General features: G+C 42.6%; 2 protein-coding genes across 11 annotated transcripts in view; one reads left to right on the plus strand and one right to left on the minus strand.

Moving 5' to 3' along the window:
* The first annotated feature begins 266 nt into the window (after positions 1–266).
* LOC123581380 (activator of 90 kDa heat shock protein ATPase homolog 2-like) lies at positions 267–18866 on the plus strand. Its single transcript, XM_045447445.1, has 8 exons — positions 267–347; positions 1552–1667; positions 11927–12225; positions 15003–15074; positions 16549–16716; positions 17114–17215; positions 17801–17852; positions 17992–18866. The coding sequence occupies exons 1-8, from the start codon at positions 277–279 to the stop codon at positions 18162–18164; spliced, it is 1053 nt and encodes a 350-aa protein (XP_045303401.1). The 5' UTR covers positions 267–276; the 3' UTR covers positions 18165–18866.
* The window catches only part of USP34 (ubiquitin specific peptidase 34), a 252897-nt gene continuing 249056 nt past the window's right edge, over positions 18782–22622 (minus strand). For all 10 annotated transcript variants that reach the window (XM_045446153.1, XM_045446155.1, XM_045446151.1 and 7 more), the window contains 4 exons: positions 21320–21460; positions 21070–21213; positions 20243–20402; positions 18782–20039 (listed from right to left, as the gene is read on the minus strand). In XM_045446153.1, the coding sequence (XP_045302109.1) occupies positions 19432–20039; positions 20243–20402; positions 21070–21213; positions 21320–21460 (1053 nt within the window). In that variant the 3' untranslated portion in view covers positions 18782–19431. The remainder of the gene's footprint in view (positions 20040–20242; positions 20403–21069; positions 21214–21319; positions 21461–22622) is intronic.

The following is a 22622-nucleotide window of genomic DNA, read 5'->3' on the forward strand; positions in this document are numbered from 1 at the left end:
GACCCCGTTTGGCCTTCGCGGCCTCCAGGCCCCAACACTGCACTGCTCCGCGCAACCCCGCCCCCGGATCCCCGGCAGGGCTCCTGCTCTCTCCGCGCCCCGCAGCGGGGCGGGGCGGCGTAGGGGGCGGGATTTTCTGGCACCTTCTGGGCGCCGCGAACGCTCGGATCTCGGGCTCGGAGGCCGGAAACGTCGCTACGGAGCCGCAGGGCATCCCGCACGGAGGCCCTTTCTTGTTCTCCGCGGAGGCCGCTCCGTCAGCGTAGACATGGCCAAATGGGGCCGGGGGACCCGCGCTGGATCGTGGAGGAGCGGGAGGACGGGACCAATGTGAACAACTGGCACTGGTGCGGCCGGGCGGGGGCCGGGGCTTTCGGGCCTCCTCCTCCGCAGCGGCGGGCCGGATGGTGGGGCCCCTCTGCGAGCACTGGGCTCCGGGTGCCCTGCGGGGTGGGGTGGCCAGGCCTCTCGGGCCGCGGCGCTCCCTCCGTAGGGCGGGGCCTGCACAGGTGCAGAGGATTCTCCCCGCCCCCGCAGCTGCTCAGAGCGCTGCTGTAAATAAGCCTCAGGTGAGTCCGGAGACCTGGGGGCTTATCTGCACTTGGCTGTGGAACTTCAGTTTCCTTCTTGTGAAACTTGGTTTGGGCCCCACGAATGGTATCTGACTTACCTCTTCAACTTTGACAGTCTGTGACCTTAAGACTCCCCCACCCCCCACCCCTCTTGATGTTTCTAGAAGTTAAAAGGAGCTAGAGTGTGCGCGTGTGGGCGCGCTTATCCGTTGGTCTGCGTGTAGTGGAAAGAACAGGAAATTGGATCTCAGCTGTAGATCTAACTCGATTGGCTTTTAGTGAGCCCCGCCTTCTAGGAGTTTGAGCGGTTGTACATCCTTTTTGGATGTCATCTGGAACATGATACTTGCCTCCCTCTCTGCCCCAGAGTTTCAGGAGGTGATGCAGCATCACTGAGGGCTGTGTTACCTCAAGGCCATCAAGCTGATGTTGAGGCAGGTCAGGGCAGAGTAAAGCCTTCAGCTTGTGAGCGGCTTATTGAGGGAGCCCTGGCCTCTCCTTTCCCAGCACTGTCACCATGACACACCAGGGACTTCTCTCACCTCGTTTCCACTCCCTAAAATGGAAGCATTTATTTGGGAAGATTGCATGAGATAATATATGTGTGAAAACACTTGATCATTTGTCTTGTGATTAAAATTAATTCGGTTATTACTGACTTTTTGTATGGCCGCTTTGCCCATCCATTTCCAATGGGTGAGATTGCTAGACCCCTTGCCCCCAAATAAGCTAGTGTTTTGAAGACAAAATACTACTTTACATAGTGGATAATAGTATCCTAAGGAACTGAGCGGGAATATGAAAAGATATTTGGTGGAAATCTGATTTAAGAAGCACATTTGGAACTTTGAGATTGGTAGGTCTGTCAAGGCTGCCTGAGAGGAGATGAGAGGATCTCACTGCCCTGATGCCCCAGCCTGGGCATGTGGATACCAGCTGGGGCTTCCATTCACGGCTCTTCCTTTCTGGTCCCTGGCAGGACAGAGCGGGATGCTACCAGCTTGTCCAAGGGGAAGCTCCACGACCTCCTGGTGGGTATCGTCGTGGAGAATGAGAGTGGACACCGTGTGATCAGTGAGCTGAAGCAGGTAGAAGGTGAGGTTTCTTGCAGCAGCCGCAAAGGATTTCTTCTGAGTGGAACATCAGACTGAGCTGGAAAGGTAACGGGGCTCAGGGGACAGCTAGGGCTGGAGGCAGCCTTGGGGCAGAGTTGGTTCATTTATCATTCATTTGTTCAGCAGATATTTTTAGAACTCCTGATATGAGCCTAGCACTTACTGGCCCCTGAATTGGTCTTCATAGTTACGGATACCCTTCTGTCATGTCCGACAAGCTGGGGGCTTCCCTTTCTCCCATCACACAGCTGCTTAGAGCTCTTTTTTTTTTTAATTTTTTTTTAATGTTTATTTATTTCTGAGACAGGGATTGACAGAGTATGAACGGGGAAGGGTCAGAGAGAGGGAGACACAGAATCTGAAACAGGCTCCAGGCTCTGAGCTGTCAGCACAGAGCCCGACGCGGGGCTCAAACTCACAGACTGCGAGATCATGACCTGAGCCAAAGTCGGACGCTTAACCGACTGAGCCACCCAGGCGCCCCTGCTTAGAGCTCTTTGATTGCAGCTGGACTCTTGTCTGCCAGGCACTTGTGAGCCCTAGAGTTTTCTGGAGCTGCTGGAACACTCTTCTCTGCATGCGGACTCTTTTGGGTCCTTCAGGTCCTTGTCCTGAGTGAAGCCACCTATCTATGTTATACAAAGATCGCAGGTCCCTTCCTTGTACTGTCTCCCTTCCCACTTTATTTTCCCCCACAGCACTGTTATTTGGTATCTTTATATGGTTACTTAAATATTTTATTTATCTGGTTGCCCTCCAGCCCCCATTCATCAGGGCAGGGATTTTTAAAAATACCAGCTTTATTGAGATCTGATTCACATACCATATAGTTCATCCATGTAAAGTATGCAGTTCAGTGGTTTCCAGCACACTCACAGAGTTGTGCAGCCATCACTACAGTTGATTTTAGAACATTTTCATCACTCACAAAAACCCCTGAACTCGTTAGCAGTCATTTCCCAGTCTTTGGCAACCACTGATCTGTTTTCTGTCTCAGTGGATTTGCCTCTTCTGGACACTTCTATGAATGGAATCCTAGAGTATGTGGTCTTTTGTGAATGACCCCCTTTTTTTAAAATTTTAACACCAGTATAGTTAACATAAGTGTTAAATTAGTTTCAGATGTACAATATAGGGATTGAACAATTGTATATATTACTCGGACTCATCTTAAATTCCACATATGAGTGAAATCATATGGTATCTGTCGTTCTCTGACTTATTAATGTTGGATGGATCTCGAGATCCATCTCTGTTGTTGCATATGGCAAGATTTCATTTTTTTTTGTGGCTGAATAATACTTCATCGTGTGTGTGTCTGTGTGTGTATATATACATATATATACACATATATATATTGGAATAAAATATTCCATAATTTGGCTATTGTAAATAATGCTGAAATAGATATAGGGGTGCATATCTTTTTGAATTAGTGTTTTCATTTCCTTTGGGTAAATACCCAGTAGTGTGATTTCTGGATCATAGGGTAGTTCTATTTTTAATTTGTTGAGGAAACTTCACACTGTTTTCCACAGTAGCTGCACCAGTTTGCATTCTAACCAACAGTGCAGGAGGGTTCCCGTTTCTCCACATCCTTACCAACACTTGTTATTTCTCCTGTTGTTATTGTTTTTTAAAATATGTATTTATTTAAGTAATCTCTACACCCAATGTGGGTCTCAAACTCATGACACCAAGATCAAGCTTGCCCTTCTGACTGAGGCAGCCCAGTGCCCTGTTTCTTGTATTTTTGATTTTAGCCATTTTGATAGATGTGAGGTGATCTCTCATTGTGGTTTTGATTCGCATTCCTCTTATGATTAGTGATGTTGAACATCTTTTCATGTGTCTGTTGGCCATCTGTATGTCTTCTTTGGAGAAATGTCTGTTCGTGTCTTTTGCCCATTTTTAGATTGGATTATTTATTTTTTGGTGTTGAGTTATAGAAGTTTTTTATTTTCAAAAAAATATTTTTATTTTTTAAAGTAAGCTCTGCATCCATTGTGGGGCTCAAACTCACAACCCCAAGATCAAAAGTCACAGGCTGTACTGACTGAGCCAGCCAGGCACCCCTGTAGAATTTCTTTGTACCTTTTGGATACTAATCCTTTATTGGATATATCTTTTGCAAATATATTCTCCCATTCAGTAGGTTTTTAGTTTTGTTGATCATTTCCTTTGCTGTGCAGAAGCTTTTTATTTTGATGTAATTGCAATAGTTTATTTTTGCTTTTATTTTCCTTACCTCAGGAGACATATCTAGAAAAGAGTTGCTGTGGTTAGTGTCAGAGAAATTACTGCCTGGGCTCTTCTAGGACTTTTATAGTTTTGGGTCACACACGGAGGTGATTGGCTCCTTTCACTTAGCATAATGTTTTCAAGACTCATCCATGTTGTAGCATGTTTCATTCCTTTTTATGGTTGAATGATATTCTGTTGTACAGATATAGCATGTTTTGTTTATCTGTTCATCAGCTGATGAACATTTGTGTTGTTTTCATTCTTTAAGTCATTTGGTTAGGGATGGATTGGTTTTGTTTCCAGGCCCAGATCACTGTCTGGAACGTTGTGTGTTTGTTAAAAGAGTAAGTTTCTGCCGTGGTGCCTAGTTCCTGGCTGACAGACAGTCTGGGCTCAATGAATACTTGTTGAAATAATCATGGATATGAAGACAAAGGGGAAAAGGAAGAGGAGGGGAGAGGGAGAGATCTAGTTGTAGAAGATTGTACTGAGTTAAAGTTTGGGCCTTTGCCCAGGAGTCGGCTCCTTTCTTGAGAGTTGGGTTAGAGAGTTCCACAGCAAGCTGGCCTTGGGCTTTTGCCCTACTGGCCTCTTTGCTAGAGCTGGGCTTGAGCCCAGGAAGGTGCTCCACAAGTGTCAAAAGTCCACTCCTGCCTGGGACCTTCTGGCTAGAGGTTTTCTCTCTGTTGCTCCTTCATTGTCTGCTGTTGGCTGGACATGGCAGGGTCTGGCACCTTACACCCTCACCCTACCCCACCCACAGCACAGGGCTCCGAGTGTCCCAGGGAATCTCGTGGCCTTGTGTCTCTTATGTCTCCCTCACCTCAAAGTGGCAACCACCTCCTTTGTGAGATAAGACTCAGCTACTCCAAGACAGCAGCTAGAGGGCAGGCTGAGGATGCCCTACCCTCACCCCTTGTGCTTTTCTCCTCTAGCAGCGAGCCCCAGAGGTGGCAAGTGGGACCCTCTGGGGAAGAGTCAACACTGGTCGTTTTTTTTTTTTCTTTTTTAAATTAAACTTTAATTTTTTCCCACCTTTATTGAGACACAGTTGATTTATAACACTGTATAAGGTTAAGGTATATGGCCTGATGGTGTGTGTGTGTGTGTGTGTGTGTGTGTGTGTGTGTGTATGTATGTATTAGAAATGATGATCACAATAAGGTTAGTTAACACATCTCTCATCCCATGTAGTTACCATTTTTGTGTGTGTATGTTGAGAACTTTTCAGATTTACTTTCTTACTAACTTTCAAATATATAATATAATAATGTTAACTGTAGTCATCAGGCTGTATATTACATCCTCAGAACTTACTCTTCCTGTAACTGGAAGTTTGGACCGTTTGTTTCCTTTGACCACCTTCAACACCACTGGCTCCCTGCAACCACCAATCTACTCTCCGTTTCTAGGAGTTTGATTTTTTAGATTTCACATGTAAATGAGATATCATTTTTGTTGTTGTCTGACTTTTTTTCACTTAGCATAATGCCCGCAGGGTCCATCCATGTTGTTCCAAACAGCAGGATTTCCTTTTTTTTTTTATGACTGAATAATAGTGTGTGTGTGTGTGTGTGTGTGTGTGTACACATTTTCTTTATCCATTTATCCATCAGTGGATACTTCAGTTGTTTCCATGTGTTAGCAACTGTAAATAATGCTGTAGTCAACATGGAGGTGCAGATGTCTCTTAGATAGTGATGTTATTTCCTTTGGATATAAGTAAATCCTTGGATTGTGAGTAACTTGTTCTGTGAGCATTCTGCAAGACAAGCAAACGTTTCCAGTAATTTTAACTCAGTAAATGAGCAGTATCTTGCAATGCGAGTAGTAGGTGACGCCAAATGGCACATGATCACAACCGATCACAACTGAGCCCACAACAAGCACAACTTGAAAACACTTTGGTAGACAAGTGCTTTGGATTACAAGCATGTTTCTGGAACGAATTCTGGTTACAAACCAAGGTTTTACTGGTATACTCAGAAGTGGGATTGCTGGATCATATGGTACTTCTGTTTCAATTTTCTTGAGGAACCTCCATCCAGTTTTCCGCAGTGGCTGCATCAATTTGCATTCCCACCAACAGCACACAAGGGTTCCCTGTTGTCCACATCCTCACCAACACTTGTTATCTCTTTCTGATCCTGGCCATTCCAGCACATGTAGGGTGATCCCTCATTGTGATTTGGTTTTTTGTTTTTTCAACTTAAAATTTTTTTATTTTATTTTTGAGAGAGAGAGAGAGCAGGAGAGAGGGGCAGCGGGAGAGGAAGAGAGAGAGAGAGGGAATATGAGAATGAATTCCAAGCAGTCTCCACACCCAGCTCGGAGCTCGAATGGGGGCTTGATCCCATGACCCTGAGATCATGAGCCAAAAATCAAGAGTCAGACTTTCAACCAACTGAGCCACCTAGGTGCCCCTGTTCCCATAGATCTTTTTGTTTTGTTTTGTTTTGTTTTTTTTTTTTTAATTTTTTTTTTTTCAACGTTTATTTATTTTTTTGGGGACAGAGAGAGACAGAGCATGAACGGGGGAGGGGCAGAGAGAGAGGGAGACACAGAATCAGAAGCAGGCTCCAGGCTCTGAGCCATCAGCCCAGAGCCCGACGTGGGGCTCGAACTCACGGACCGCGAGATCGTGACGTGGCTGAAGTTGGACGCTTAACCGACTGCGCCACCCAGGCGCCCCTTGTTTTGTTTTTTTAATTTTTGAGAGAGCATGCATGTGCAAGTAGGGGAGAGGGAGAGGAGGGGGAGAGAGAAAGAGAGAGAGAGAGAGAGAAAGAGAAAGAGAGAAAGAGAATGAATCCTAAGCAGGCTCCACGCTGAGACTCCCAAGCTCCCACTCTCGGCTTGATCTTACCACCATGAGATCATGACCTAAGCCAAAATCAAGAGTCAGCTGCTTTACCCACATGCCCCCTCATTGTGATTTTGATCTGCATTTCCGTGATGATTAGTATGTTGAGTACCTTTTCATGTACCTGTCATCCATTTAAACATCTCCTTTGCATAAGTGTCTATTTATGTACTTTGCCCATTTTTACTGGGATTATTATTTCTTTTTTTTTTTTTTTTTGGGTGGTTGTCAGGTTTTAGGAGTTCATTATAAATTTTGGATATTAACTTCTTATCACATAAGGTTTACAAATATTTTTTCCCATTCTGCATGTTGCCCTTTCATTTTGTTGACTGATTTTTTTCTTTGCGGAAGCTTTTTAGTTTGAGATGGTCCTACTTGTTTCGCTTTTGTTGCTTGTGGTTTTGGTGTTACATCCAAAAATCATTGCCAAGACTGCTGTCAGGGAGCTTTTATCCTCCTTCTAGGAGTTTAATGGTTTTAAATCTTAACATTTCAGTCTTTAGTTCATTTTGAATTAGTTTTTTTGAGTGGTATAAGATAGGGGTCCAGTGTGTCAGTCTTTTGCATGTGAATATTAAGTTTTCCCAGTAGCATTTATTTATTAAAACAAATTTTTAATGTTTATTTAGTTTTGAGAGAGCATGGGCAGGGGAGGGGCAGAGAGAGAGGAAGACACAGAATCCAAAGCAGGCTCCAGGCTCCAAGCTGTCAGCACAGAGCCCAACATGGGGCTCAAACCCATGAGCCATGAGATCGTGACTTGAGCTGAAGTTGGACACTTAACCGACTGAGCCATGCAGGTACACCTTCCCAGTACCATTTAATGAAGAGACTGTCTTTTACCCATTGAGTATTTTTGCTTACGTTGTCAAATACAAGTTGACCATATATGTATGGATTTATTTCTGGGCTCTTGATTCTGTTCCATTGGTCTTTGTCTGTTTTCATGTCACTACTATTTTGTTTTGATCTCTGTAGTTTTGTAATAAAGTTTGAAATCAGGAATTATGATGCCTCCAGCTTTGTTTTTCCTTCTCAGGATTGCTTTGCCTGTTCAGGGTGTTTTGTGGTTTCATGCAAATTTTAGAATTCCATTGGCATTTTGATAGGGATTGCATTGAATCTATAGATGCTTCTTATTTGCTTTCTTCTGATAACTTTGGGCTTTGTTTTTTTCTGGCTCGTTGAGGTATAAGGTTAGGTTCTTTATTTGAAATCTTCTTTTTCTTGATTTATGTGCTCATCGCTACAAACTTCCTGCTTAGAACTGTTTTTTCTACATCCCATAGGTCTTGGTGTGTGTGTTTCTATTATTTGTCGCAAGTTATTTTTTTTTAATTTTTTTAAAGTTTTTATTTTTTAATGTTTATTTTTGAGAGAGACAGTGTGTGGCGGGGGCGTGGGGTGGGGTGGCAGGGAGAGAGGGAGACACAGAATCTGAAGCAGGCTTCAGGCTCCGAGCTGTCAGTGCAGAGCCTGACGTGGGGCTCGAACTCATGAACCAGTGAGATCATGACCTGAGCCGAAGTTGGCCTCTTAACCGACTGAGCCACCCAGGCACTCCTGTCTCAAGTTATTTTTAAAATTTCCCTTTTGATTTCTTTGAGCCATTGGTTCAGAAATGTTTAATTTCCACGTATCTGTGAATTTTCCAGCTTTCCTCCTGTTACTGCTTTCTAGCTTCATACCATTGTGGTTTGAAAAGATACTTATTATAATTTTTATATTTTTTAATTTGTTGAGACTTGTTTAGTGTCCAATGTGAATTATCCCAGAAGATGTTGTGTGGATCCTTGAGAAGAATGTATATTCTGTTGATATTTAAAGGATTGTTCTGTATATGTCTGTTAGTTCCATTTGGTCTATAATGTTCAAATCTGCTGTTTCCTTATTGATTTTTTGTCTGGGTGATCTCTCCACTGTTGAGTATGGGATATTAAAGTCTCCAATTATTATTATATTGCCAATTATTTCTCCTTTTAGTTAATCTATCAGTATTTGCTTTATATATTTAGGTGCTTCAATGTTAGGTACATAAATATTTACAGTTGTTATATCTTCTAGATGAATTGATCCCTTTACCATTATATAACAACCTTACTTAGGTTTTTTTTGACCATCTTTTTTTCTTAATATTTTTTTTAACACAAGTATAGCTACTCCTGCTTTTTTTTTTTTTTTTTTGGTTGCCATTTGCTTGAAATATCTTTTTCACCCCCTCACTCTCACTATCATGCTAAAGTGAGCCTCTGTGTTACAGGCAGCAGATTATTGGATGTTGTCTCTATTATTTCTTTTTAATCCACTCAGCCATTCTGTGTCTTTTGATTGGAGAATTTAATGGTTTATGTTTAAAGTAATTCTTGATAGGTAACAACTTACACTTGCCATTTTGTTGTTGCCTGTTTTGTAGATCCAATGTTCGTGCTTCTTCTCTTGCTGTCTTCCTTGGTGATCTCATGCCTTTTTGTGGTGGTGTGCTTTAACTCCTTTATCATAATCTTTTGTGTACCTACTACAGGTTTTCCTCAGGTCGTTACCCTGAGACATACATGAAATGTCTTATATTTATAACATGCTATTTAAACTACTAAGACCTTTGATAGCATACAGAAATTTATACTTCTGCCTTCCTCATATTTTAGGTTCTTGATGTTATAATTTGCATATTTTTATATTCTGTATCTAGTAAATTATTGTAGTTAGGATCATTTTTAGTATGTTTAGCTTTTAAATTTTTTTTTTTTCAACGTTTATTCATTTTTGGGACAGAGAGAGACAGAGCATGAACGGGGGAGGGGCAGAGAGAGAGGGAGACACAGAATCAGAAGCAGGCTCCAGGCTCCGAGCCATCAGCCCAGAGCCCGACGCGGGGCTTGAACTCACGGACCGCGAGATCGTGACCTGGCTGAAGTCGGTCGCTTAACCGACTGCGCCACCCAGGCGCCCCTTAAATTAGAGTTGTAATTGAATTATGCAACACCATTACAATATTAGATCTAACTTTGACTATATATTTACTCTTAATATATATATACTATGTGTATTACTGTTATTGGTGGATTTTACACATTCTTATGTTTAAAAAAATTTTTTTTTGTATTTATTTACTTTTGAGAGAGACCGAGCATGAGTGGGGGAAGGGCAGAGAGAGAGGGAGACACAGAATCTGAAGCAGGTTCCAGGCTCTGAGCTGTCAGCACAGAGCCTGATGTGGGGCTCAAACTCATGAACTTTGAGATCATCACCTGAGCCGAAGGCCAGTGCTTAGCCAACTGAGCCACCCAGGAGCCCGTCACATTCTTATGTTTTTATGATGCCAATTTCAAATAACCTATCTTCTCATTCACTAGTTCTTACATCTGCTTGGTCAATTTAGCTGTTCAAGCTTTCTGTGCAGTTCTTCAGTCATTGTATTCTTCAGCTCTGGGATTTCTGCTTTGTTTCCTTGTGGTACTTCTCATTTTGCTCATGTATTCTCTTAATTTTATTTAGTTGTCTGTCCTTCTAGTTAAAACATAACTTTTTTTTTAATTAAAAAAATTTTTAAATTTATTTTAGAGAGAGAAGAGTGCAAGTGGGGGAGAGGGGCAGAGGGAGAGAATCCCAAGCAGGCTTCAGTGTGCAGCCTGATGCGGGGTTCAATCTCATGATCCTGGGACAATGACCTGAGCCAAAATGAAGAGTTGGACGCTCAACCAACTTAGCCACCCAGGCTCCCCAAGAAATTGATTCTTTTTTTAAAAAAACGTTTGTTTATTTTTGAGAGAGAAAGAAAGGGTTGGGGAGGGGCAGAGGGAGACAGAAACACAGAATTTGAAGGAGGCTCCGGGCTCTGAGCTGTCAGCACAGAGCCTGACTTGGGGCTCGAACCCACAAGTGGTAAGATCATGACCTGAGCTGAAGTTGGATGCTCAACTGACTGAGCCACCCAGGTGCCCCAGAGGTTAATTCTTAATTACTGATTATATAGTTCATGGATCTCCATTTCTTTAGGATCTGTTATTGGAGCTTTGTTAGTTTCCTTTGGTGGGGTCATGTTTACCTGATTCTTCCTGAGCCTTAATTCCTTGCATTGGTATCTGCACATATAAGTGGTTTCCTTTTCCAGACTTAACCAGTTTGTTTCAGTAGGAAAAATCTTCACCATTCAGCTTAGCTTGAATGGGTTACTGGGTGGGTCAGCTAGTCGCATTCATGGTAGGCAGGGCATGCTGTCAGGGTCTCTAGTTGGGTGAGACCACTGCTCATGCTCTGAGGTTGGGGGTCAGGGCTCTACTAGCTGGGCTCCTTGGTAGGGTGGGTCTGCTTGTTGGGCTCTGTGTTCAAGCAGGGCTGCTGGGCAGGCTTTCAGACTGGGTGTGGCTGTTGGCTGTGTTACATGGTCACTTGGGGTCACTAGCTGGGCTCTGTAGTTACCTCTGATCTGGTGGGGTTACTGGATGTGTCCTCTGGAAAGGCAGTGCCACTGGTTGGGCTCTGATAGGGCAGGAATATGGGTGGGTCTCCACCATTGCTCCTGGTTGGATGGGGTCTTAGACCATCCTGACCAGATGGTTCTGCTGGCTAGACTCTGTTGAGGTCAGGCCACAGAGTTTCATGATTGGACCTGATCTCAGGCTGTGCTCTGTGATCAGACTGTGCCCCAGAAGTCTGCAGGCTTGGTTTCGAGAACAGGTAGCCTCTGGTTGTGCTCTCTCGTTGAGCAACATTGCTGGCTGGGTTCTCTGGTGGGGATGGACCTCCAGCTGTATCCTGTAGTTGGTTGGGGCTAGGGACTGTGCTCTGTGGCTGGGTAGGGTCACTGCCTGGGCTCCCTATCTGGACAAGGCCACAAGATGTGTCCAGCATTTGGGCAGAATTGTAGGCTGGGCTTCAAGGCTGCTTAGGGACACTCTTCAGGCTCCCTGCTTATAGGACCAGAAGCTGTGCTGAACAGTTGGGCAGGGCTGCTGGTTTGGCTTCCTGCCCAAGTGGGGCTAGAGGATGGGCTCTGTGGCTGCCCAGATTCTGTGGTCGGGCTTCCGTCAGCAGTTGAGTGGGTCTGCAAATTTGCTTCTTTGCCTGGGTGGGGCAGTAGAATGGGCTCTACAGCTGGTTTCAGCCAGTTGACTAGGAGTCCAAATCAGGCATAATCGCCAACCAAGCGCCCTGGTCACATAGAGTACCAGCTGAGCTCTGCAGATGGGCGGAGTCACTGGCTGGGATCTTTGCTCATGCACTGCTGCAAGCAAGAACACCGTCCAACAAGATCTGTGCTCTGGTTATTGAAAGCCCTGCCCCCGCTTCTGATTCCCAGTGGTCCCTGTTAGCTGAGACCCAGATGGGCTTCCTGGGAAGCATCCCACAATGCTCGGGGATCTGGATGTCCACTTTTTTCCCATTGAAGAAACCACAGCTCTGTGCTGGCCTTGGGAGGGGCAGTTTGGTCAGTGTTACCACTTCTCTTACCCTTCTCTTTGGTCCTTTTTTGTCTTTGGTCCACCAAGGGTGCATCTACCTTGCCTCTGCATTCTGGGATTCTCAGTGGTGTCTTGCCTGTGGATAGCTGCTAGTTGGTCTTGTGAGGGGGACTGAAGTTGGGAATAACTATATTGCCATCTTGATGTTGTCACTGAAATCAGCACTTCGGTATTGAAAGAAATCTAGCTGCGTGGGGCCCAAGCACAACTTCCCTAAGTCACAGCCTGTCTCCCTTCACGCTTTCCATGATCGCAACTCCGTGCCCCTTTCTGGCCTCCCATCCCTTATGTGACTGCTCTTCAAGACAGCCCTTTATCCTGCTTTGATCCTGGTAAAGATTATTGGGGGAGGAAAACAGAAACATGGGTTAAAGGTCCACTTACTCGTCTCATGCCTCCACCTGGCCCCTAATTTTGTGTGCATTTTCATTGGCTGGGTTTTACCTCCACATTTGCTGTTTGCCTATCTCTGTTGTGGGCCAGGAGAACACCTGTGTGCTGGGAAGGCCTTGAGCTTGCCTTGTCACCATCTGTGGTGCACCCTGTGTGGAGGGTGAGCTGTTTAGTTAAGGCAGTTTGGCATAAACCAGTTGTTACTTTACAATTGAAGAATGTATTTTATTCATTTTAAGTGTAATTAAAGAATCTGGTGCAAAGCACAAGGGATTGATTGAAATACTCAGCCTTTCTGAAGAAAATGAAACAGATGACAGCGAGGAGAGGTATCTGTTTTTTTGTTTTGTTTTTTAAGTCCAAGCTTCTGCTGTATACGTTGGGCATTTGAAAAACTATTGAATACACTTTGTGATTCCTGTGCGGTGGTTGTGGTGTACTGTAAAGGGTTTGTTTGCCAAGGTTTACTATGCTGGGTGGGTGGGGGGCAGTGTGGGGTGTGTAGGAAAGAAGAGGAAGTCCCAGACTGCCCCATGCACCAGGTGTAGTCCTTGGGCAGGTGACCATGCCCTCCACAGCCTTTTCATCTGTGAAGTGGGACTAATTCATCTTTCAGGGGTGGCATCAGATAAATGTGACAGTGTATGTCCTGTTAAGTGCTTAGGCGGATGTGCAGCTTGGTGAACGGGGTTTTGTTTCTGCATCTCTGCTGTTTCCTTTGAATGTGAAAATATTCAGCTTTTAGCTGTGATTGTATCGCATGGTTTTTCATAAACTAGTTAGTCCATGTTGCTTTTGATTAGCTCTCCTAGTTCTCCTGGGAGCTAGAGCCTTGTGGAACACCCAGGCTTGATTCTCAGTGATTGCCCTCTTGAGCCGAAAGCTTGGTTCTGGGGAGGGACCATTTGTACAGCAGCCGTATTTTCCAAACCAAGATAATTTGACAAAGGGGTTTTGATTTGTGAATGTATTTAAATATGAAGGCTTACAAAGACATAAAAATTAAATCATACTGAGAAACATACAACCTCCCTTTATTAAAGGTTATAAAATGCTATACAGGTGGGGCTGTCTCGGGCACCTGGGTGGCTCAGTCGGTTAAGCATCTGACTTCAGCTCAGGTCATGATCTCACAGTTCATGAGTTCGAGCCCTGCGTTGGGCTCTGTGTTGACAGCTCAGAGCCTGGAGCCTGCTTTAGATTCTGTGTCTCCCTTTCTCTCTCTGCCCCTCTCCTGCTCGCTCTCAAAAAAAAAAAAAAAAAAAAAAAAAAAAGAGGGGGGCGCTGTCTCATACACATCTTCAGACATGTGGTTGATGCCTTTAAGCACTGTGATTTCACGTCGCTATATTCAGCATGATGAAAAGTTTTTCATCAGCATATTAAACTGGTCTTTTCGGTTCAACCCTTGGTGGCATTACAGAATAAAGTGGGACCCAGGATCTGGGACCATACCCATCTCAAGTGAATCATAGGGATGCGAAATATTTTAAACCAACATCTCTTTTTATTCTGAGAATACCAGAGGCATTGCCAGAGCCAGAATGGCCTTCTGATGCTTCCCTCTGTCTGCCTCCTCCCCACTCTTACTGTCCCTTTTTCTCCCTCCCTCTTCCTTTCTTCCTCCCTACCAAAAAAGTGTAGCCCAAGGCCGTGTTACATGGGAACTCGATTTTCCTAATTACACTGGCTTTGGGGTACTAGACCAGCGCTGTTCAATAGAAATACAATGCAAGCCACATATGGAATTTAAAATTTTCGAGTAGCCATATTAAAAAAGTTAAAGGAAACAAATGAAATTAATTTTAATATTTTTATTTTTATTTAACCGAATGTATAAAAATACCATTTAAACATGTAATTAGTATCAAAATTATTGGGATTATTTTACAGTCTTTTTTTGTACTAAATCTTCAAAGTCTGTTGTGTGTATTATTTCACACTCGTAGCACATCTCAAATCAGACCAGCCACATTTCAAGTGCTCAATAGCCAAATGTGGCTAGTGGCTACCATACTGGACAGCGCATTTCTAGACCCTGATAAAAGCCATGGGGTGTGACTACATTATCAATAGAATACATACACATATACACACAACATTTTGTATGCAAATTAAGGAGTTCACATTTCTAAGAAGTCCCCTCAAGATCTGGCCATCAACCCAGTCAGTGGACCTTGGATTAAAAAATCCTTACAGCTTTTCAGTCTGTGAAGAAACCTGGCACATCTCTCTCACATCCACTTCTTCCCCTTCCCTCACCGTCATAGTGCTTCTCCCAACCATGTGTCCTGATGTTGTAAGAGTACATCAAACCAGATTTTTATGTTTGTATGTTTCTGATTTGTAGATGAACGTGAGTAAAAAGAAAGGAGATGGGGATATACGGAAGGATCTTATGAAAACTGCAGGCACCGCCAAGGTCAGAGAGGCCCTTGGAGATTACATGAAGGCACTTAAGACGGGTAGAAGGCCACCCTTGTCAACCAGTGTGTCCCTTTTCTAGTTACCCAAGTTCTGCTCTGTACTTGGATTTCCAGGTTAGGGTTATGTCTGAGGCTTCCGAAACAACTCTTTATGCTGCAGGATAAAAATTGTAGTCTGGAGGTTGAGAGCTAGTTACAAGTAAGCGCATGATTAGTGACTATCGGCATTGTATACATTGTGAACTGTTTTGCCTACAGAATTGCTAAGACTTTTCTGGAATAATTTATTCAGTTGTTTGTATAATTGTTTATCTTCCCTGCTACACTGTAAGCTCTCAGGTGGCATGGAAGGTGTCTTATTGACTGCTGTATCTCCAGCTTCTAGCACAGTGCCTGACACATAGTAGGTGCTTATTAATAAATCTTTGTTGAATATCGAATGAATGAAAGGTATTACAGGTATAGTTAATTCCTGAGGAACTCCTAGATAATTCCTGCACTGCGTGGAAGTGAGGTTATTGTCTTCTTCCCTAAAATTGACATTTATTTTTTTTTTTTTTTAATTTTTTTTTTCAACATTTATTTATTTTTGGGACAGAGAGAGACAGAGCATGAACGGGGGAGGGGCAGAGAGAGAGAGGGAGACACAGAATCGGAAACAGGCTCCAGGCTCTGAGCCATCAGCCCAGAGCCTGACGCGGGGCTCGAACTCACGGACCGCGAGATCGTGACCTGGCTGAAGTCGGACGCTTAACCGACTGTGCCACCCAGGCGCCCCTAAAATTGACATTTAAAAGGAAATGGAGAATACCTTGCAGGTATGAGCTGTGGTGGCCAATACATAGGGAGGGAAGAAGAAGTGCTTAATGAGAATATTTAAAGCTCTAAATGATGGAGAGCTGCAAAGGCTAGTGAGGAAGGCCAGTTCATCCATCTTTGTATCCCGTGCCATTGTTTTGGGAAATGATGAAATGACACTTTCATCCTTGAGGGAAGGGAATGTATAAATAGGCTTTCTTGTGGGATAAATACTGAATTTAGTTCAATGCTCCAAAGGCAGGGTTTTTTGGTAGGCAGATTACAAAACCTGGTGATGTTGTGGTTCACCTACCACAGTGGAAAACACCGCTTCAGACTTTTGGTTTAGGAGGTTTGGGATCCCATTCTTGGAATCTGGTGGTGGGAATTGACAGCCTTTGGCCTTAAGTGCTGTTGTCCCTCATCTGCTTATCTTTGTGCCCTCTGGGCCATATGTACTTGTCCAAGTAGGATTTGGGGTGTTAAGCCATGGCCTGGGAGTAGAACAGAGCCGAGGAGCTAGCTCATAGCCACAATGAGCGGTTTCACAGTAACTGGGGTTGGTGGTGCTAAAAAGGCTTTTCATGCTCTTTCCATGCGTCTGGAAGGTATAGTGTGGAATTTGAGGACATTTTGGTAAGACTGAAAGACTGAAGTTTTAAATCTAAGTAGCTTTATCTCCTGGCATGCTATTTATCCTTTGGAACATCTACTCTTCTTGAGATTCAGGCTTCATCTCCAACGGGTTTGGGTGTGAGGATCCCCACGGTGACACTGCACATGACCGAATTGTTTGACCCAACTGTAGAGCAGCTGTACAGCATCTTCACTGTGAAAGATGTAAGTAACTTCCCAAGCTAGGGCCCCCAGTGCTGATGTGGGGAGAAAATGTGCCACTAAGAACTGGAGCTGGTTTTGGGTTTCCCAGATAGCCATGTCTTTATGATTGAAGAGACCTAGCATGGTGGTGACAGAGGTCTTTAGGATAACTTCTAAAAAAATTTAAGGGGCTAAAAGATGGGCATTTTTAGGGAAATATGTCTGCACTTAGGGGATACAATACTGGGTTTTCTCCTTCAGAAAGGGAGAGGAAGCTGTAAGTAAATGCTATTCAGGATTAGGAAAAAAACAAAAACCCCAAACCACAGTGATGATTTTGTTAATACTTTGCCTGTAGGTTCAAAAGGTGATAGGGCATGATGGGATGACATGTCTCTTGTATGTTTTACTTGGTTAGCTGGTGCAGAAATTTTCTAAATCTCTTGCTATATTAGAAGCTGAAAAAGGAGGGACATTCCAAATGTTTGATGGGAACATCACCGGCGAATATGTAGAATTGGTAAGTAATCTTTAGGGTTAAAGAAAAGTAAGCTGGGACTGACCCTTCTGTTACACTGCTTTTTAAAAATCTGTGCTGTTTTTAATTTGCTTTTTTATCTGAGTTCACAGAAACTTGAGAAATTTATAAAACTGGTTATGGTAAAAAGTTACGTATACTTGGTGTAGAACAAGTAAATGTTACAAATACTAAGTAGTGGATAAAGATGAAGCTTTAGTTGCATAGTAATTGTACTGGTTTTAGAAGAGAGAAGTATAGTTAATTCCCCTCAACTCTTGGTCTAGAAGTTTCACATTTCTGCCACCTAAATCACTAGGGTCTGTGTTGACCAGTGTCACCCTTGACATCAGCCCAGTTTTGGTTACCACTGTCACTATACTTCTGTCCTTGATGTTACTGCTGTTAAGGACATTGTGGCACCTAGAACAATGGATTCTCAGTGATGCTGGCATATAACCTGGAAGATGGGACTGTATGTTGTTTGTTGATTACCTTTAGTACCTCAGGAGTTTTAATGAAAGGATTTTCTGTGTTGCACTGGAAGTTTTAAAAGATGTCTTAAGGGAATTTCCCCTGTGTTTTTAGTTGACAAATAAAAAGATCGGCATGAAATGGAGATATAGGAACTGGCCAGAAGGGATGTTAGTAGTATCCTTTGTTATAAGAATTGGGAAACACTCAAGATTTCTCCCCCCACCCCCACTGTAATAAGCCAGTTGTAGTACTGTATGGATAGTTTTCATAATGCAGTAATAAGCTCCTTCTTTTTCTTCTAGAACACCATGCGACAGTTGCACTGAATTTTGTGCCTACTCCAGGGCAAACGGAGTTGCAGCTGGACTGTAAAGGAGTTCCTGTTTGTAAAGAAGAGGGCATGAAATCCTGTTGGCAGAAGCAGCGTTTTGAAGAAATAAAATGTTTACTGAAGCTGACTACCCTAAATGGTTGAATTAGTTAGAAGATTTTGTAAGTCTACCTCTTCTCAATCCTTTTAAAAAAGAAAACACCCTTAATTTATATTGGATGAAATCCATGACCTCTTACAGAATTCAAAACATTGTTTGAATCTTTACTACAATTGGACTCTCATTGGGTTAAAAGTAGCAAGCAATGTGGAAATTAGGTATTAACCTTACCTCCCATAGATGCTCCTCTGGGAACAGATTGAGCCTCTGAGTACAGATAGTTGAAGTTTTCCACTAAAGCTTGTCCTGGCAAGCCACTCTGAGCTGTAGTTTTAGTTCAGGAAGACAAAAAAATAAATGGCATGTCGATACTTTTCCTTTATTTCACTTCAGGGTTTTAAGGTCTGTAGCTCTTTAGGTAGCATAGCAGCCATGTGTTCAGAAGCATGTTGGAGTGAGGTGCCTTGGGCCTTGTCATCAGGCTACTCCCCGCAGTGGTTATGCACTCCAGGCGGAGGACCGACAGGCTGCAGGGCAGCTTACGTTCTGGATCACCGCCAGCACTAAGGAAATAGAGTATAATGGAGAAATGCTTCCCTCCCCCTCAGTGTCCTCATTACTTTCATCTGAGAAGACTAAAGCAATGTTAAATGTAAACAAATGAAAAGTCATCACAATCAGTTTAATTAAGTGCACAGAATAGCAATCAATCAGTCATGTCAATAAAAATAAAACAATTATTTTTACATCAAGTGTGCTTTATTTCCTCCACAGGTATTCTGTTAAATAAAGCACCATTTATATACTGCCAGGCCACAGCTAAAGAGGATTCTTTACAGAATCAAATTTCTTGTGGTTGTTCCGTATACAAGTAAACTTAATTTTGATAATAAGAACCACAGCGATCGGAGGCGACCTGCCTCTATTATAAGGTACAAAACTGGCACAGAGGACACCATATTATACACAGTAAAAATGCTGTAAGTTTAAATTACATTGTACAGGGCCAGGGAACCCTGTTCCTCCCAGACAGCCATATTAAATGAAAGCCACTACAGTGAACTCTTAATTACATAAAACATATCCGTTATCTGATTGCCCTTTAGAAAGTATACTGAAGATGCAAATTTTTTCATCTGGAGTTCTGCCTGACCAAGAATTAAGCCTATAAATCTATCTTGCCATTCAAGCAGAGAGCACTGGACAAACTGAAGCACAAAAACAGAAATAAGCAAAACTTATACAAACAGCTTTGGGGGTGGGGGATGGAGAGAAGGGACCTTAAAAGTAGTAGACATGCTACATCTAATGTCAAGAAGCAGCTTGGTTTCCTTTGCCAGATATCCTTGTGATCACATGGATTGTAGATTCAATGGTCCTACACAGAGTATCTAAAATGTCGTGTTGCTGCATGTGACTAAAGAGTCCTCTGGAATGGCCACAACTGAGTGATAGAGCAGCCTCAGGGTCCTGGGAAGGCAAAGCTTGACCATCACAGCTTCTCAAGTCAGCTAAGTCAGAGAGAACTGCAGAGATAGAAGTAGAAGGGAACTCAGACTCTTCCTCAGCTAGGTTAGAATCCTTGGAACAGTGGAGGTCCTTGAACTCTTTACAGTCTTCAAATCTACCTTCGTTGGACTGTTCTTCTGCATGCTGTGACCTGATACTTGACATGTCTTCTGAAAACGAAGATGGAACTTCCATTCGATATTCTTTAACAGAACTATTTTCAGGGGAAGGAAGATCTTGCTCGGTTCCTGGATCAATAATTGAAGAGTCTCTTGTCTCATTGTCTGAAGTGCTAGTTGGGGTTAGGACCTCCCTAGTTTCTGTTTTCATGTCGCTGATACAGCTGTCTACAGTGTGCTCCTCATCACTGCTAACACGCCTTCTTTTAACAGGAGTTGCCCCTTCATCATCTGTAAAAATGAACATCATTCTCTGAAAGGAGTCATTGAGATCACACCGGGGCGGGGGGGTGTTTGCGGGAAATTTTGTTCTTAGCATTTATACCTAGGAGACCCAACTGAACAGACAGCTATTACAAAGTCAATTACACTGAGTGTATTCTTCCCCCTCTCCCACCCTGAAGGTATAATTAATATTAGTCCACAAAGCTAACCTTTAGTTTTTCTTTCTTTGGCTTCTTGCTCTTGGAGTGAGTTTCTCTGCTGCAGACAAGTCCTGCATTTGCTTAAAAGCTCTTGCAGAGTTGGAATTAGAGCTGGGTTTAATTGCTTGGGAGTGTGGACTGACAGGAGCAAAGCAAGTGCACGCAGATCCTGTAAACCCAGAAAGGAACATGTCAAATTCTAAAGCTAACATTTTGACACAGCTGTTTACAGTTTAACACACATTTACTTTTCCAGGAATCCATTCTGGTTTCTTTTGCATTTTTAGAGAATGCTAAAACTAGAAAGCCAGCATTAGGATATTATCCGTGAGAAATTAAGGCCTCGATCTAGAAATCAGTTTCTCAAATAGGCTGATTTCTGGTGAATGTCACAAATAGTAAGGTCTTAACTCACCTAGCTCTGCAACCTGTTCTGGCATCTAAGCAACATTTTGTTACTTGGAAAACTGCTGCTGGACATGTGCTAGCATTCCATTATTGTATGACCTGGGTATCATGGAAATCTATATAAGGCACCTAATTCCCTAGGTTTATAATTGCCTTTATAATCAATGGATCATTAATCTGATTGTTTCAGTTATTTATGAGCCACAGGCAATAACAGAAACATCACAAGTAATGTTTTCAAAAAATGTAAACAAGTAGAGATAAAAGGAATGTCTCCTCTTAATGGTTTCTAAAAACACATGTTTTTAGAAATTTGGTAGTTTTTCCAGAGTTTGAAGAAGTCATGATAGTAAAATAGTACTAAAGCCAAAGGTGATTTAAGGAAAGTTCTTAAGTACAACATGACTGTTCCCTCCCCCAGTTCTTACCCCATTTAAAGAAGCACTTGCTTTGGAAATTTCAACACGGTTGGTGAAATCAGACTGCATATTCTGATACTGATTTATCAAGTTTGTAATTAGGGTGCTGATCAGATTGGCACAGTTTGCTTCAGAAAACACTTGACCTTGAACCTGAGAAAAAGAGATTAAAAACAAATCTCCAAAAGACCAACACCATGAAAACACAACCACTAACTAGGTAGAAGTAACACAATGAGTTTTCAAAGGTAGGACATACCTTTAGAAGAAAATGTGTCATGAATGTGTACACAATGTTGTTGTTTAGAAAAGTTCTTTCATCCATCAGGATACACTTTATATATTCTGCAAAAACGGGATCTTCACACAAAAGCTTGATGCAATTTTTTGACATAGCAGACTACAGTAGGGGAGAAGAAGTACTGATGGTTGAGCACTGAAACAACTGCAAGGCTTACACACTGCTTATGATGAACATCCAAAGTCATTTAAGTCCTTTCAGAGACCACTTCTAACTCCAGTTATAGTAACCGTCCTCCCGATAAAACAAGTCTTAGTCACTTGGACTCTACATGTAAGTATAAGAGGAAGAGAGACTTGTAACAAGTCTGAAGGGCAAAAGGAACAAATAGGTTTCCAAAGAAATGCAACTTTATTATCTAGCATTAAATGAGGGAATAAGGACTGGACAAATTAAGACCAGCAAATAGGATGAAAATGTTTGCAGAGGACCAATTAATGGATAATAGGTAAGCAAACTATATACAGAAAAAAGACAAATTTTAAGAATTAAACTTATTCCATAAAAGGAATTAAAATGTTAAGCAATAGTAATTTGTTTGGAAATATCCTCCCCACCCCCCATGAATACTGCAAAGTAAACAGCAAACCTCCTTTAATTACCTCACAAGAATTAGTGGTTCCCAATATACAGAAGAAATTTTACTAAAATTTCATTCCCGTTTTTAAATGGTCATGGCTCTTCAACACAAGTAGTATATCTTTAAGTAAATCTATTCTCTAGACTATAGGTATTTTAATAAAAGATCATTTATATGGGAGATAAAATGGAGTATTTAATAAAACAGGACAAAGTTTAGATAATACGTACAGGTATATGCTTATTTTATTCGAGTAAGCAACTTGGTAAGTCACTCAAGTTCACCCCAAAAAATCAGAAGTCGAATAGGACCAGGACCCAGCTCTTCAGATGCTTGGTGTCAGGAAAATCTGCCTAATTCTACCAGCCAGAGCCTCTGCCTGCTGCCTGTGTTTCTTGACGGCTGCTTCTACCACGCTGGCAGACTGGAAGCCTTGGACAGTTTGGCTTTGTTTTAAAGGAAGTTTTTGGAGATGGTGGATTCTTTGGAAAACAAGCCAATTAAGGGAGCAGTAAAGTGCTGGAGTAGATAAAACAACAGGGAAGCAATAGCCAGTGGCAGAGTACAGAAATCAAAAAAAGCGACTACCCAAATCAAGAATGGAAAGAATAGCAGCAATGGCAGAGGGAAAAAGCAGAGATCTCCCATTTACTGAATTAACCACTCAGCTAAAAACAAAAA

Source organism: Leopardus geoffroyi, chromosome A3 (genome assembly GCF_018350155.1).
Source record: "Leopardus geoffroyi isolate Oge1 chromosome A3, O.geoffroyi_Oge1_pat1.0, whole genome shotgun sequence".
Taxonomy (NCBI): Eukaryota; Metazoa; Chordata; class Mammalia; order Carnivora; family Felidae; genus Leopardus; species Leopardus geoffroyi.

What these genes read in the sequence shown, in the direction of transcription:
- LOC123581380 (XM_045447445.1), top strand. Translation starts at nt 277, where the DNA reads ATGGGGCCGGGGGACCCGCGCTGGATCGTGGAGGAGCGGGAGGACGGG. An exon ending in AATGTGAACAACTGGCACTG is followed by an intron (nt 348 to 1,551) that starts GTGCGGCCGGGC and finishes GGTCCCTGGCAG; the next exon opens with GACAGAGCGGGATGCTACCA. An exon ending in GCATCTTCACTGTGAAAGAT is followed by an intron (nt 16,717 to 17,113) that starts GTAAGTAACTTC and finishes TTACTTGGTTAG; the next exon opens with CTGGTGCAGAAATTTTCTAA.